The sequence below is a fragment of the Engraulis encrasicolus genome, chromosome 24 (assembly GCF_034702125.1).
Source record: "Engraulis encrasicolus isolate BLACKSEA-1 chromosome 24, IST_EnEncr_1.0, whole genome shotgun sequence".
NCBI classification, from domain to species: domain Eukaryota; kingdom Metazoa; phylum Chordata; class Actinopteri; order Clupeiformes; family Engraulidae; genus Engraulis; species Engraulis encrasicolus.
In genome coordinates this window covers 4,347,326-4,364,825 of record NC_085880.1, presented here as the reverse complement: position 1 = coordinate 4,364,825, position 17,500 = coordinate 4,347,326, and the positions used below count along the sequence as shown (strand labels likewise).

The 17,500-nt window shown below is 44.9% G+C and overlaps 1 protein-coding gene across 4 annotated transcripts in view; it reads left to right on the top strand.

The window, feature by feature from the left end:
- Positions 1-17,500, top strand: part of lyst (lysosomal trafficking regulator) — a 171,764-nt gene that overhangs the window by 98,146 nt on the left and 56,118 nt on the right. For all 4 annotated transcript variants that reach the window (XM_063191578.1, XM_063191577.1, XM_063191579.1 and 1 more), the window contains 5 exons: positions 940-1,071; positions 1,638-1,793; positions 3,955-4,153; positions 8,454-8,585; positions 10,376-11,165. In XM_063191578.1, the coding sequence (XP_063047648.1) occupies positions 940-1,071; positions 1,638-1,793; positions 3,955-4,153; positions 8,454-8,585; positions 10,376-11,165 (1,409 nt within the window). The remainder of the gene's footprint in view (positions 1-939; positions 1,072-1,637; positions 1,794-3,954; positions 4,154-8,453; positions 8,586-10,375; positions 11,166-17,500) is intronic.

Here is a 17,500-nt window from a genome sequence, read left to right as displayed (position 1 = left end):
CTCCTGTACTGGCCCTGAGTCACCCCTCTCATGGCGAATCATCAGTAATATTTACACGGAAGTTAAACACTGACCTCAGATAACAGGCTGAACTGGTGAATCTGCACGTGTGTGTCTATGTGCGCGTGTGCGTGCGCGTGCGTGTGCGTGTGCGTGCGTGCGTGCGTGTGTTTGCATGTGTTTTTGCCCGTGCGTGCGTGTGCGCGTGCGTGTGCGTGTGCGCGTGTGTGCGTGTGCGTGTGTATTTGGTTTTTGCATAGTGTGTTGCATGTCCAGTGACTGTAAGTGGATATGATGCGTGAGTGTGCGCAAGTGCAGCTTGTATTGGAAGTCCATTTGTCCACATCAAAATGGATCAATTTTCAGCATAGGTCAGCAGCTACGTGATTCACCCTTTTCAACCTGTGGTGGTTTCCTGTGTGTTGCTTTGTTAGACCTCCCTTCTCTTCCCTACTTCGCCATTGAAGCATATGTTCGTTAAGCTGTGCTGACACTGTTGTTAGGAAGGTAAAATGGTAAATCGATGTTCTCAGGGAGGCCGCCCATTGCCTGTGTTTTAATTTAGCATCACCATTCACAGATGTCTCCTACCATTTGCTTCATGTTTGCCAGACCGAGCTCTGTCTACAAGCTTTGTGTTTGTAGGCCATATGAAATGGCTGCAATAAAAAAAACTTGCCTTGCATTAGATGTTTTTTTTAGTTTTAAATGTGTAAATATTGTAGATGTTATGGCTATTTACTGTTTCCTGATTATGACTATGATTCCATGTCCATATCCTTGTCCTTTTGTAAGTTCTCACCTTGAATGAATTAATACATTTTAGATGATCTAAATTATAATTATGATCCATTTGTCTTTTCTCTCCATCCATCCATCCATCCATCCATCCCTCCATCCATCCCTCCATCCATCCATCCCTCCATCCATCCATTCCAGACCCTGCTGGACGGCTGCTGCAGTGAGCCCATCCTGCGAGTGACGGAGGACGGACATTTCCACCTGGACATGGAGACGGGGGCGGTGGTGCAGGACCTCAAGCTCCTGGGGGACATCCTGCTGGACTGGAAGGTACATGACAAAATATTTCACATCCTTGTAGGACAGTGGTCCTCAACCTCTTTTGAACAAACGCCCCCTTGACCCCTCTCATCATAGACCTTCTCGAGCCTTCCAACGCACCGTTGATGTCATCATAAGCCAGCTAATGCCTCCCTTAGTATTAGAATAATAAATTACTAATGCACCTCAATTGCAACTGAGTCCTGCTATGCTACCAGCTCATTTTGACAAAGCAGCACTTCTCCACAGAACACTGTTCTGCATAAGAAGACGTGTCAACTCTACATCACGCCATGCGATTTTTATTTTAATTAGCTATATAATAATGGCAATATAATAATAATTAAATTGAAGATAGAAGCTGGAGCACACTGCAGCTTAGTTGTGAAACATTTTTTTTCGGCCAACACCGCCCCAAATTAAATTTAAAACTAAGCTGCTGTGTGCTCCATCTTCTATCCTCAAGTGATGCTTGTCCCAAAAATATGTTTGTGATGCACCTGCAAGCTAACTCATAATGCGTAGGGTCCCAGTTGAATAATAATAATAATGCAACTCCCTTGTTGTGTGTGCAGGTGTGGGCCAAGGCGCAGATGGGCGTTTGGGAGACGCTGCTGGCGGCGTTGGAGATCCTGATCCGCGTGCACCACCCCCACCAGATGTTCAACATCCGCCAGCTCCTCAAGGCACAGGTGGTGCACCGCTTCCTCCTCACCTGCCAGGTCATGCAGGTAAGTGGACACCCTCGGCTCAGTGTTGCCAGATTGGGCTGTTTCCCACCCAGTTGGGTTGCTTAGGATGACCGTCTGCAGGTAAAATGCTGTAAAAGGGGCATTTGGACGGGTTTTTCTGCAGATTTATGGCCATAGAAATCAATGGAATTTAGTTCACATTGGATGGGATTCTGTTAGTTGGACGGGTGCAAGGGGTAGTTGAGGGCAGAGAAGGAGGTTCAATAGTACCAAAGAAAATGGAATCTTGTACAAGAACGACAACTAGCTGGTGTGGCCAGGAGTGGCACTGCAGCTATGTTATCGCAGCCAAGTAAATAATGAATGGGTGCCAATGGGGCTGTACGCTTCTCTTAGAACTATCTGCCCGTGTGATTTTTTCCCTGGAAACAATGAAGTCGCGTTCGATAGATATGAGTAAGTGAAAGCATTTGCCGACACGTTTGCATCTTGTCAAGTGTTAGATTCGTGAAAATGACCCTTATTTCAACTATAGCAATGACATAACACGTGACAATCGACTTTACGGCATACCCATTTGTTTTGTAGTTTTAAGTCTGACTTTAGATGTCGATGTGTTTAAAGTTATGTTAGGATTGTTGCGGACACCTGTTATTTATTATATTTAAGGTGGTGGAAAAGCGGCATGTGTACATGGGGTAAAGGAAATGACTGCGCTCATCCTTAAGAATTTGGGCACCTTCAATTAACATGTTGGACAGTGGTGGGGGTTGAGGTGTGTGACCGTAGATGTCTCTGCTAGGAGGATCAGTCAGAGTACGTCTCTCGTCAGCTCTGGTCGTGAATAGTCGCAGAGATTCCTCAGCCAGCAGGTATTAGCCGAATGCTAGCGTGTTGCAGGACAAAACTAACACGTCTTTGGGAGAACAAAGCCATGTCAGGAACCTTTAACTTCACTTCTAATACAACTTCCATGATAAGGTACAGAATGTGCACACATCTTTACAAACCAGAGAACAGAATCGTCACAAATCCCTGCTGAGCCATTTAGCCCAATAGGCTCCCATTCATCTTTTACTTGGCTGCGTGCGCCAACGGGGCTATAATGGGAGCCAATGAGAGACGGCTATCTCATAGCTTAGAACATTTCTGATATTACTAATGCCCGTCCCTGTTGCTGATCACATCAAGATATACTGTAGGTAGGAGATGTGAAAGATTCCCCAGCTGCTTCAAACACGGGTCCTGTAGGTAAGGACTCACCTCTTATCTCACCTGTTCTGGGCTCATTCATGTCTTTGCGCAGAGACGATGTTATGACTTTACTGTCACCAAAATTCTAATGTCCAAGTCTGAATCTTTTACTTAAGGCTCCTGGTGATGTTGTTATGTAATTGAGTAATGAGTGAACAGGCAGGCCCGCCGGTGGGCCCATACGCACAAAGAGGCTACTGTTTTGGGAGGACAGTGGTAGAAATGCAAGGTGTGTTAGTCAGACCTATACAAGGGTAGAGAAGGTGCACAAGCACTGAGGACCATCCCTGTCACTAGTCACACCCAGACATTGGCAACAGACGTTCAACATCTGTGGGGGGTAAAGAGGTGATGCCGGTACTGTAAGTGCTGTCTTTCCTGTTTTGGACAATGATGGTCACTGGATAGGGTGTCGGAGGAATACATGTCTGATAGCCTAGTCGAGTTAATTGGGCTGCACTTCAACGATGATAGACAAGATAGACAAGGTTCACTTTTCACAGTTAGCACATATTCAATGCCTGAAGGAGAGGGATAAGGAGAGTTTTTTTGTGTGGAGTATTCGCCTACACCAGTGACTTCCTCTTCCTCTTCCTCTTCCTCCTTATCATAATTTTCTATGAATCAGCTCTCAGTTGACAATATATAGATAAGTCTCCCCCATAAAGACTCAGAATTCAATTCACATCCGTGCTGCATTACCACAGTAGGGTCATTTATAATGGAGAGACATTTAATCTGGACAAAAAAGCAATTTATGTGATGAAATCATCTCTTCAGATCGGTAATTTATCATATCTGTTGTCATCACCTCACCCTCCTCATCTCTCATATCTCCTCATATCTCATCATCTCTCTCACACCCATCCCATCCCGTCCCATCCACCTACCCACTCCCTCCCTCCCTCGCTCGCTTGCTCTCTCGCTCTCTCGCTCTCTCTTCCAGGAGCATCGAGACGGCCACCTGGCCTCCATCACGCAGGAGGTGTGCCTGTCGTTCGTCAAGATCATCCAGGAGGTGCTAGGCTCTCCTCCAGACCTGGACCTTCTTAAGCTGGTGTACAACTTCCTGCTGGCCGTCCACCCACCCACCAACACCTTTGTCTGCCACACCCCCAACAGCTTCTTCTTCTCCCTGCACATAGGTGAGCAAGGCTCGAAAGTAGAGGTGCACCGAAATGAAAATGTATGGCCGAAACCGAAGCCGAATAATAATTAATCATTTGGCCGAATACCAAAACCGAAACCGAATATTACAATTCAGTTAAAAGTTATCAAAAGTTAGGTTTTTCATTATTTTTAAATATTGCTTAAATCTACGGCTTACAATAAATGTTTAGAAATGTTTTTGAAAGAAAATAAATGTGTATTTGAAGTCATCAAATGTTAGGAGTAGAACTGAAATTAGTGTAAGGAATGCCCATTTTCAATTAATTTTCTATTCGGCCTCCGTTTCGGCCACTCAATTGGCTTTCTGCCGAAAACCGAAACTGTCTTTTTTTGCGTTTTCGCGCCCACCCCCCCCAACACACACACACACACACACACACACACACACACACACACACACACACACACACACACACACACACACACACACACACACAAAGACAAAGTGCAGTAGCTATGCCAATATTGAAACTGAGAGAATATGCCTTCAAAGTATTGTGTTGTATATTATACAATATGTATGTAACGATATCTCTAAAATCATTTGGACAATTATGATTTCTCACAAGATAAAGGAGGTAAAAAGATTCTCAGTCTAAACTCAATTTTTTGACAGAGTAGTTACTGGCCGGCCAGGTTTTACTGTTTGGACACTGCGTTATAAAGTTGCTGCTACCAGAATGGCAATGACCAAGCCATAGTGCATTACTTAAGTTCTGGTGTTATGTCTTAGTAGTGTACTGTAGCACTGAGGTAGCTAATTTTTCAATGACGATTACAGCGTTCCAGTGGTGGAAGGCAAGCAAACATCATGGGGCTACACCAGTGATTCTCAAAGTGTGGTCCGGGGACCACTAGTGGTCCTAGCCAGAGCTTAGGTGGTCCGCGAGGGGATTTCTATATTACCATGACAAGCTAGCAGTATGCTATACTTTTAACATTATTGCAAAGTTAAACATAGCATTTTCACTACAATAAGACAGGCTTGTGAATGTGGATAAAAAAGTAAGTGCTCTGCATCGATGTTAGCAACGTCAAATTAGCACCCATCAACTGTCAATTCAGTTGACAACCCGTCCCTGAACATATGTGGGGGTGGTCCTCGGTCTGAAAAAGTTTGAGAAACACTGGGCTACACCAATCATATCCACCTTATTATCCACAGTTAACAAGGGCTGTACCAGTACAGTTTTAGTAGCAGTTGCTCATGCTAAATTATTCAGAAGGGCTAGATGCAGCCCAGGGGGTCAGGATTTGGCTGATTAGCTTCGCCGATTAGCAAGGCACTTCCTCGTTGCAATTCTCACAAATTTGCTAATTTCCGACGTCACTTAGCTCAAAGAGGGTGGATACGATTGGTGGGTGCGCGAGTTTAGTGTTGGGCACACATACCTGTACAGGTGTGTGGTTGGGCACCTCCATGCATCCAATGCCCGTCTTCCATATATCTTTCTGGTCAATCGTAAGTCAGTCATTAACGTGGCACGTAATTGGCTGATTAAACTGGCGGCGGAACGGAAGCGACTCCATCTTTGAAGCTGAAAAATTTGTTCAATTTTGGCTGAATTCACTTGCCTAGCTTTTCCCATTGAAATGACTGGAGGCGGGACTTATTCACTCTCTCCAGTTCTTATACTACGGCTCAATTCGAAATAGGGAAGGCAGCTGTCCTTCCAGTGAGCTAACTGGACATCGAGTCATGAAGTGTGGATCGGCATTTGACTGCATTTGTGGGCGTAACAGGGATATTTGAGGTCAGCATCAGATGCTGACTTCGCTGCCTTGGTACCCAACATGCTGTGTGCCACCTCCCTCTCAACCAGAAACCTGAAAAACAAACATGGCTACTACCCAAGCTACTACCTTATCATACTCTTTATTCTGACACTTATGTATGTAGATATTGAAAATCGAATGGATAAATCAACATTATAGTATCTAAATATTCTGTCGCTAGATCTATTTATAGCCTATTTTACGATTCCACCATCTGACGATCATTCACCGTTCAAATAGCTGAGCGCTAACGTAATGAACGTAACTCCCGCCATAGAATCGCCGTAACATCAAATGCGCAAGGCAGCGCACTTGTTAGTGCCGTTCGTAACGGCTGCCTCATCAGCTAACTTCACCTATCTGATCAGTGACCTGTTTATGTAGGAGCAGAGTCATCGAGTCACTGCCTCCCGTTTCGAATTGAGCCTACCTCCATGGTGCAGCCTTACCGGAACTAGCAGACAGGAAATACTGTGGGCGCGCAACAAACATTGAAATGGGTGGGATAATTGCTGTAATACGTTATGAGCTCTACAGCTGTACTCAGGCCTGGGTTTGTTTGAAGGGACTGTGCATTAGGTGTTAAATTGCCGTTCTCTTGTTCTGAAGCTTCTCATGAGGAATGGTTGCGAGTTGTTTGTATAAAGAGCCTTGGTGCCGCTCTGAAATCGTTTATTTAATCGGAAGGTTTATTGGTGAGGCCTCTGTTTGTGGACGTTGTGGGTGTAAAGCTTAGATAAAGGCTTTCAAAATGATCCCTAACCAGCCCCTGCATTGTTGAAGACTTGGCAAATGATTGTCTCAAAAGACTCTGCTAGGAGTAGGCCCACATTAACCGTTTCAGATCAAATATACATCTTTATCCTTTCATGTTCCTGTTTCCATCTGTGCTTGAAGCTGGAGGATCTTGCAAATAAAATTGCATTGCAGAGCAGGGCTGTGCTAGCTTGGTGAACCAGCGCCACCCGCTGGACGGCAAAATGTTTTGTCTACGGCTGGGTCTGGCCTCGCATAATGATTCAATAAAGCCAGAATGCCATGAATCTGGCAAACCAATTACAATGCAAAGATGTGTTTTGAATCAAAGCGGGCAGGGTTTTGAGGGAAGGTTGTTCTCATCAACAATCTTCGGATGTATTATGCATCGAGGCCAGACTAAATTAGACATCCACATTTAGTCTGGTTTATCAGGCTAGAGCTGTGCAATATATCGTGATATCAATATTGCTGTAAAACAATATCAAATTTCATAATATCAAGTTGAAACAATATTTTTGACATTTGTTTATACTGCCAAAAGGTAGGTTGTGCTAAGCGCAATACCTCCCACTCCACTTGAGCCATTTCGAGTAAAGAGAAGACTTGCTACCCAACACTCATGCAGAACACCACTGTGTGTTTCTCTGTTGCTTTCCACTCCCACTGCAGAGATTGGGAATTGTTTAGCCCAATTTATTGTCTGTAATAGAAGTATCGTCTGAAAAATCGTGATATCAATATTGACTGAAATTATTGTGATATTGATTCTTTTTTTCTCATAATCGAGCAGCATTATTGCAGAGCAGTAAATCCCTTTTTAAGTGATTGTGTATTCTGCATTCTATCGAGTGTGTACGGTGCTTCTGCATTCTATTGAGTGTGCCTGAAATCTAAGCACTCTCCTGGATTGCTGTCGAGAGGCAGTATCCGCTTTTTCGGGTCTCGTATTTTCACTTAACCCGCTTTAATTCCGTGAATGCACACACCCAGTAGGTGAGTAGAAAAAAAAGAAGACATGACTTAGTCAAGGCAGACGACACGTCTCAGAAGGGAGTCAGGATGTTGGTATATCCATGCACATCCATGCACACACCCCTTCTTTCATCACCTCCCTTGCCCCCCCCCTCCGTCTATGGCTGAGGCAACGGGGATCATTAAGCTCCGCAGCCTATCCGTGCCATTTTGAGGTGTCAGTGGGGGGACGTCAATCCAGACTAAGCCTTTGAACTTGGCAAAGGAGCCGTGCGGTAGCACATGGCTTGGTAATGATGTGTTTGCTATTCCGTTTGCGTGATGAGGGTGATTTGTGATGCCTCTTGTCTCTGTCAAGGGCGTCCATCAGCAGCTAACTCTTTTTATTTATTTTTATAATTTTTTTTCTGTGTCTACCCTGGCTAGTCTGATTGGCCGCTCACAGCATAATAATTGGCCTTGCCTGAAGACCCAAGTAATTGAGTGAGCTTTAGCCCAGAACACACTTTGAATGTGTGATACTCTCTGTGTGTGTGTGTGTGTGTGTGTGTGTGTGTGTGTGTGTGTGTGTGTGTGTGTGTGTGTGTGTGTGTGTGTGTGTGTGTGTGTGTGTCTGTGTGTGTGTCTGTGTGTGTGTCTGTGTGTGTGTCTGTGTGTGTGTCTGTGTGTGTGTGTGTGTGTCCGTGCGCGCGCGCGCGCGTGTGTGTGTGTGTCCGTGCGCGTGTGCTAATGTGTGTGTGTGTGTGTGTGTGTGTTTGTGTTCCACAGATGGCAAGTTGTACCAGGAGAAGGTGCAGTCCATGATGTACCTGAGACACTCCAGCAGTGGAGGCAAGTCAGCCTGCAGCTCCGTGCTCTCCCTCTCCCCCACCGTCTTCACCGAGGCACCGCACCATGACGGTGACACCACTGCACTTACCATGCACCTCTCATTCTCTCTCTCTCTCTCTCTCTCTCTCTCTCTCTCTCTCTCTCTCTCTCTCTCTCTCTCTCTCTCTCTCAATTTCTCTCTCTCTCTCTCTCTCTCTCTCTCTCTCTCTCTCTCTCTCTCTCTCTCTCTCTTCTCTCTGTGCTCTCTTTCTCCATGTCTTGTCTTGGTCCCTCTCCTCTCTCGCTCTTTTGCTCTCTCTCTCCACCCCAGCACAGAAGGATTTTTGCGACCCCCTGTCTACCTTAATCTGGAAACAGACCTCTCAACTGCTCAATTTTTTTTTTTTTTTGTATTATCGATGTGACTGGAGTACACCAGACCTAAAATGCAGGCTATGGTGGGGTGCAATTTAGGAGCCAGTCATAAAAGCTTAGTAACATAATGAAGAGTCAGGAGGGAGAAGTGCCATGGCAATCCAAATGACTGGCTAAAAGCATTTGATTTGCCCTGTAATGGGGGGGAAGCATGTTGTGCGCACTGTGTGATGCCAGTCACGCGGTTTGATGGGGGCCCTCTGAACTGTGAAGTGTCTGACCTTTTCACTTCAAATTCATTTCGTGCTTTTTAAAGCGATCTATTGTGAAAGGCCGGGGTGGCAACGAGTGTGCCCGGTGAAAAGAAACAGGTGCTGCTGGTGCTATTCATTCCCTCAGCCCTTATTTTATATTATCAAAAGTCATTCAGTTATTTAGTTATGTATTAATTTAATATCCTTCCTATTTTGAAAAGGGAGCTTCACCCTATTAATTGTGAAAATCGTTAATCATGAAAATGAGTCTTTTGATTTTCCAGTGTGGCTGAAGCCTGTTTGTATAGGCTGACATCGCTCTGTTTTTTTTGTATTTGGAAATATCAGTTAATAATGAAATGTGGGATATTTTCATAACATTTGAAAAGACTTATCTTTAAATCTGTTTTGGGGAAGAGTCGTAGCATAATTTGAACTTAAAGTGATACTGTCCCATTTTTGGAAATAAGCTTATTTTACACCTCCCCTTGAGTTAAATAATAGGCTTTTATCTTTCTCCTGTATTCACAACCGTTTTCTAGTTATGGCAGTGCACATTTTACCTCCAAGCTAACAGTTAACATTGAGTCCTATGAGACCAGTTAGCCGCGAACTGGTCTCATAGGACTCAATGTTAACTGCTAGCATGGGGGTAAAATTTGCACTGCCATACCCAGAGAACGGTCGAAAGTACAGAAGAACGGTAAAAGCCTATTATTTAACTCAAGGGGAGGTGTAAAATAAGCTTATTTCCAAAAATGGGACAGTATCCCTTTAAGTAATTCTCAATCAAAATGATAATCAGTGGTATTTATCTTTCCCAATATATCCACAATACTATTAGTTCCCCTCTAATCTACCTTTCTGCTAGGACTGTGGAGATTATCATATTTTATAATGGTGGAAATAAAAAAGAAGTGAAGTTATGCTGCCACACTCTCCCATTTCAATTGAGTTACCAAAAAATCCAGTCTGTATTAGGAGCATGCAATGGGCGCTGATGACTGTAACAAGGTCATGGCTGGAGCATGTGGATACCATATCAATACCTGCTTGAACTCTTTGTGTGTAGTTGTAAAAAAAAAATGAAATTGCATTATGGATTCTAAATTCAGTTTTATCTATTCTCTATTTTATTTTATTCTATTTTCTCTATTTAAACTCTCTGTGAAGCACTTTTGAAGTCAACATAGTTTGGTTTAATATGATGTACAGTACAGGAGAATGACTTGACTTTTCTCTATATTCCAGCTCCATCTCCAGAGCATGGCATGGAGGACTCCTCCACCACCCTGCGGCCCCCCAGCCTGCGCCCGTCGCCCCACTCGTCCCCCACCCTCAGCCCCCGCTCTGCCCACCACAGGCACAGCCACAGCCACTCCTACTCCCACGGCCTGAGCCATAGCCAGTCCACCACCCCGGCCACCACGCCCGCTGGCCCCCCCCAGTGCGACGCCGACGGCGGCTGCGGAGGCACGCTGGCATCTCAGCAGGTGCTGGGCAGCACGGAGACCCTGAAGCGCGGCGGCGACGAACAGCTCCTCAGCAGCTGCGAGTCGGCCAAGACCATCTGCGAGTCCACGGACGTCCCCTTGCGAAGGGCCATCGTCTGCAGCACGGAGTTCGGGCCAAAGATGCGGCCTCCGTCCATCAATGTGGAGGAGGATGAGTCGTTGTCACAGCAACCGCATCAGCACCACCACCATCATCAACAACAGCAGGGCCACGAGGAGGGCGTGGAGGCGGACCACAGCCCCGCCGACGGCAGCCTGAGCGCAGAGTCGGAGGACCGCTTCGACTGGGCCAATGAGGACGCAGCGCCGCGGAGGCCCGACAGCCTGAAGGGCATCCAGTCGTACCAACGCAGCCACAGTAACCTGGCCAGCCTGGGACTGGCCTTCCCTGCCCAGAACGGCTCCCTGGCCATCGGCCGCTGGCCCTCCGTGGCAGACCGCACCCCACTGCCCGACGACTGGGAGAGCTACACCTACTCGCCCGGCTACGAGAGAGCGCACAGCAAGGCAGAGTCCTGCAACGACCGGTAAGGCTTCTTCTATGGATGAGTGGAATGAATGAATGGATGGATGGATGGATGGATGGATGGATGGATGGATGGATGGATGGATGGATGGATGGATGGATGGATGAAAGACGTCCATTATAAACCAGTGTGACTTTGACGTCACAGACTGTTATCAACCCTAATGCCGTGAGTGGAATTCCCCCTAGGTATTCCCCAGTGGTGTCCCCCAAAAATGTTAGTTGTGACTTTGCCTCTGTTAGAAAAATGGCATGCTCGCAAAATTGCCTTTCATTTCACCATAGAAAAACAAACTGTACATGCGTAACATTTAAGACATTGCAAAGAGAAGACACTGACTTTGTTTTGTGTTTTAGACTTAAAGGTACACTGTGCCGGAAATGGTCAAAAAAGGTACTGCAACTATGCTGCTCATTGAAACTGGGCTGCCTATTGCCAAATTTTATCTTTTCATGAAAGTTTACTAAGTAATAAACTAATATTTTCTAGTATGGCCCAAGTACAGTCATTTTTGCAGCTAAAAATGGCTATTTCTGGAAATTCAAAATGGCGGACCATGGAGAAGATGTATGAAAAATGCAATTTTTCCAGTCATGATGAATACTTAGAATCTGATGGTGGTGGTAAGTATTCATGAAAAAGGTAACATTAGTGAATGGGTAGAATGCATTCCGGAAACAAACAACTAAAAATGCACAGTGCACAGTGTACCTTTAAACAGCATTTCTCTGCGTATGGTTTTGCTTGTACAGTATATACTACGGCAAATTGTCTACTGAGAATGATTCTCATGCATCTCATGTTAGTTAAATGAGTTTGGCTGTAAGTGTAAGTTTTGTAAGTTGCCTCTTGAATTTTGGCCTGATGATGGGGAACTTGGAGATATCACATCTCTGGTTTGTTGGAAGTGGAGCTGTCAACACCACAGCTTGTGACCCAGCAGGAGAAGCACATCAAAAAACCTGCAGACTCATCCCCAAAAGAAGCTTCACTTTTCAGACAAAAATTATAACCGCAACTTGAGCAGACTGTATCTAGTTGAGTGACTGATGACTCTCTCAGGTGTACCCGTACACACATTTTCAAATGCCAAATGGATGAAAGGCGTTTTTGAAGTTGATGTTCAGGAGCCTTCTGGGTGCTTCACTTCCCTATTTTCTGTGTAAAGGAAGTTTAAGCTTATGCCCTCGAAGTGAAATGTATTGATTATGATTCTGTATGGCTTCTGCAAGGCTACTTAACTGATTGAAGCATCTACCCAACTGATGACCTTCTCCCCTTTAAACATCCCCCAGCACCTTCTACTGTATATTGCACCAAACTAGTACAGAGGGAACAGTTTATACTGTATACTATTATAGAGGATGGGAATTGATTGATTGCATCATTTGTAGTCATTAACTTATGGGTAAATATGGGTTGTAAGTATACCCCTTCGTATAAAGGATTATACGATATTCTAAATCGTATAAAGGGTGAGGTGAACAGAATATAGTTTGCTATTTGCCATGTAGAGGATGGGGTGCATTGAGTCGGGCAGCATTTGAAGTAAAAATGATGGAGTGCTCCCCGCTGCAACCTGTCGCCACATAACAGGAGCCCATCCTGTGCCCCGTGCATGTTAATCGAGCCGGTGCCTTTGAAGACTGCCAGGTCTCCCGACCCCTTGAGAAGGGATGCTGTGGCTGGACTTAACAGGTCCTTTTAGGAACACCTGCTTTGCTCCACTCCCCTGTGTGCCCTGTCCATTTTCCCCCTTCCCACAAATCCTTTTGGGCCAGGCTACCCTCTTAAAAACCTGCGACGAAACGGCTCGTTTGAAAAAGTGTACAACAGGCGGCCCTGTGATGTCTCCTTACGGACATCAAGAGAGGCTTTTTATATTTGCATTCTTGTCACGGCTTACACATCTTAATGGATTCTGTCCCTTTTTTGTTTTTTGTTTTTTCATTTTATCACATCAGTGGCGTCCATTTACACCGACACGTCTCCTCCCTGTTTGCTGCTCTTGTTTATTTTTTTTCCGCAGCGGTGTCTGTGCAAGTCTCTTCTTCACCACAGCACAGAGTTCGTAATCAGGCTTTATCTTATATTTTAAGTGCTCGTCGTCGTCGAGCACTGGGAAGCTCCCTGAGGCGATGCCAAAGCGGCTGTCTGCACAGTACACACGCACACACGCACGTATAACAGCTTGCCTGCCTTTCATCCTCTGTGTCCATTCACAAGGCTCTTTTTTTATTGGCCGTGGCCTTTGGTCGTCTAGCAGCTTGTGGAGGCTCCTTCTTTATTTTCATCTCACCGAGCCCTTTTATCAGTGCCCACCTACGCTGTGTAGTGTGCTCCCTTGTCAACTCAACTCTGGCTAAATCTTCCCTGTGCACACATCATCTCTGCGTTTTACAGTGTTTGCAGATGAGATCATGGACAGAGGGACAGGAAGAATAGACGACAACACATAAAGGTTTTTGTAGCGTCTTTCAGAGCGGAGGTACCCTATGGGGGTTTTGTCAGTAAAGCCGACATGTTTTCTAGTATAAATAGGAGAGCATGTTGGCTTTGCTTTAATGGTGAAATGAATTGGCAAGAGCCCTTCTATTAAAAGGTTTACTGCTTGTTGTGAGTTAGCACACCTGAGGTACTAGCAAGACAGAACCTACCTGAAATGCTCTCCTCTATCACTGAAGCTGCTTTCTGGCTTCCCAACCCTGGGAAATTGCATTGCAACCAACAAAGTAGCTAACATAGTTAGCAACTACGCTTTCCAGAAATGCACCCCTGTAGGCATAGTGGCCTCGAGTTCAGGAAACATATGTTACATACTACAGGCCAGATGGTGCTTAAGATTGGATGAGTCATACTCTGAGATGCATACAAAGACAGATATGCTCGCTAAGCAAATGTAATCCGCCGCGCTCACCATGCTCTTACTCACCATAAGCAGACCATTAACGCAACCGCTCTAAGAAATCAAGTCAAGTCAAGTCAAGTCAAGTTTATTGTCAATTTCTTTACATGCACTGGTCATACAAAGAATTTGAAATTGCGTTTCTTGCTCTCCCATGCAGACATAGACTAATCTAGGTAAGGACATAGACAGTATAGACATAGACAGTACTCATACATGGACATAGACAGTATGGACGTAGACATTGCTCATACAGACATTTAAAGTGCAAGACTGGACAACAGAAGACTTGTAGAGAACATACATTAAGAGGAGGTATTTTGTTGTTCTTTTTCCTAAAAGTCCTTTATAGCGTTCTGACATAGTAATAGTAGCATTTGAAGAAATAAATAATTAAAAAAGGTTTTTATTTAAATACACCAGCAGCAGTATGTGTGTGTGTGTGTTTGTATGTGTTTTGTGTGCGTGTGTGTGTGTGTGTGTGTGTGTGTGTGTGTGTATGTGTGTGTGTGTGTGTGTGTGTGTGTGTGTGTGTGTGTGTGTGTGTGTTTAGTGCAGGTAGAAAGTGCGGTGTGCGTCTGTGTGTGTGTACCTGTGTATGTGTGTGTGTGTGTGTGTGTGTGTGTATGTGTGTGAGTATGAGTTGTGTGTCAGTGTGTGTATGTTTGGGTTTAGTGCAGAAAGTGCAGTGTGCTTGTGTGTGTGTGTGTGTGTGTGTGTGTGTGTGTGTGTGTGTGTGTGTGTGTGTGTGTGTGTGTGTGTGTGTGTGTGTGTGTGTGTGTGTGTGTGTGTGTGTGTGTGTGTGTGTGTGTGTGTGTGTGTGTGTGCATGTGTATGTTTTGAGTTAGTGCAGGTTGAAAGTTCAGTCACAGATGTAGTAGTGCAGGTGGAGTGTTCAGTCGCAGATATGGTGGTGGGGATGAGGGGGGGGAGCGTTGTCAGTGGCCTGGCTGGCTAGAGGCTGACAGTGAAGGGAGAGTGGGTTGAGTGTTCAGTATCTTGATTGCTTGATGCATCGTGCTGCTTGTAAGCCTGGTGGTACGGGAACGGAGGCGCCTGTACCTCTTTCCAGAGGGCAGGAGGCTGAACAGTTTGTGTGCAGGGTGGCTTGTGTCTTTGATGATCATCAGTGCTTTTCGGGTGAGGCGTGCGGTGTAAATGTCCTGCAGGGAGGGGAGTGGTACTGTAAATGAAGTATCAATGGGTGTGCGTGGGTGTTCGTGAGCATGCATGGGTGCGACTGAACAGGACAAAGGCACACAGGGCTGGAGAGCCCAGTCTTAGCGGTGTGCACACGGCCTTGTCTTCCAAACGCCTCGTTTCCCTCTCTTCCTCTCACCTGTTAGCCTGACTGTGCTGTCGTCCTGGTCATTAGTAAGCTTCTTGATCACCACAAGAATACTAATGCCACCCCTCTTTTGGGAGTAGTAGATTAAATTTGGCGTTAAAAAGCAAATCTTCGGGCTTTACACACACGCTTTTATCCGGAGTGACGGCGTCTCGCACCATTTGGGGAATTGAGCCATTTATTAGACGGCAAGTGGTGCGGATGACTTTGGGTGGGGGCTACTTCGACAATTATGGATGAACACGGTGCACAGGAGACAGGGGAAATTACTCTTCTTATTACTGTTCTTACTGACACTGAATCTCCCTCTGTGTGTCGTCGAGCAAGACTTTATCATGGACTTGGTGTCGTAATGAGAGTCGGTGTGTGCATCCGAACGTGTCTTAGAAGAATTGATCCACAGGGGGCAGGTCAAAGACGACCAATGACTATGATTTCATTTGGGACTTTTATTCCTTATCAAACTTTGTCATTTAAAGAAGACTTGTAATTCTAATATAAAGGAAAGGAATCAGAAAGGGAAGGAAAGGGCTTTTGTATTTGTCGTTTACCTGATGGGAAAAGCCCCTTATCACATTTAGATTAAACCTGAGTGTTCTGAAACTAGGCAGAGGCACAGTACCATGTTTATCTTGTCGTACAACTCTTTTGTTAATATCTGCCATCGCTATTGAATTAATAATGGTGTGCAAAGCTAGATATTCTGAGATACTGAGAGATAATTGTCTCACAGCAGTACCATGTAGAAACCCCTAGGGGTGTTGTGAACTCTGCGTGATAAAGCTCTCAGCAGCGCAAGGTTATTTCCACAAAAGAGGATAAACGGTGCACAACAGCGAGACCATAAGTACGGTTACCATAACAACTACTGAGCTGTGTACATGAATACTCAAAAGGGCCAAAGTACCGTACATGTGAAGGTTGTCGGGTTGGAAAGGTGGAAATTTTGAGCTAACTGAATGTTTAAAAAAATAATTTGAGTAATGTTGAGTTGAACAGTTTCTCTGATTCGCTGTCACTGGAAAATAATTTAAAAATAGTTGCAAGAATGTGAGGAACAAAAGACTGATGCTGGATCTCACTCAAATGGTGCACTTGTGCACTTCAGTGTTCATGTTTTAGTGCATATGACGTATTAATAACACACTAAAACATAGTGCCTGAAGTGTACAATAGTGCACCATCTTAGACACAGAATCGGAGTGTCTGTTACTTAGTGCTGTGGCTGCCTGCCCTCATTAGAACATGCCTGGCCTGCCTTTTCCCGCACCTCTTCCTGGGATGTGCACAATCCTCTCCTTCAAATGAATGCCCACACCCATAGCCGTTGTGCCCTCCAAAATGATGTCACACTGTGGATGACGCGCTATCATTAGGCTCGTTCGTGAAGACGCAGTAAGATTTTTGCTAGGCAGTGGGCATGCACACTTCAAACTGGCAAAGTGCGCATGCCCACTGCCTAGCAAAAATCTTACTGCTTCGTCATGAAAGAGCCTATTGTCTCCCATGCTTAGGATCTTCTAGTATCATATACCCCAACTCCAGGATAGTTGGCTATACAGCTTCCAGTTCAACGTGATTTGAAGTATTAATACTAGTCATGAATATTGGGATACATAAAAATAATAATAAATGTCTGTGTGTCTCTCAGTGTGTAGTACTGTATATCTCTTGTGCTGTGTGACTGGAATCTGAAAACCTGAAAAGGTATTTGCTAACAGCAGTCACATACAGACTTGAAATTGAAAGAAAAAAAGTTCAGAATTTCAGTCAGGATTTCCTAATTGAATTGCTAAAATGCAAATCACTGCGACACCATGTTTTCACTTTTCACCTCTTTTTAGGTATGCCTGTCCTTTCCTATCTGGTATCTACAGACACCTGTTTGCTCTCTGCTTGAATTTCAATGTCTTCTTTATAGCATGCAAGTCTCTTTTTTTTCGGCTCACTTAAATATTAAATTGGGCACAACCTGAGATGATTACAAAGTGTGCCCCCATTTTTAACCGATCCACACCTCTTCGTTCAGCCTGCTGAAGATGAGACAAAGACGAGACAAAGCGGTCTCTGTGTATTCCCATA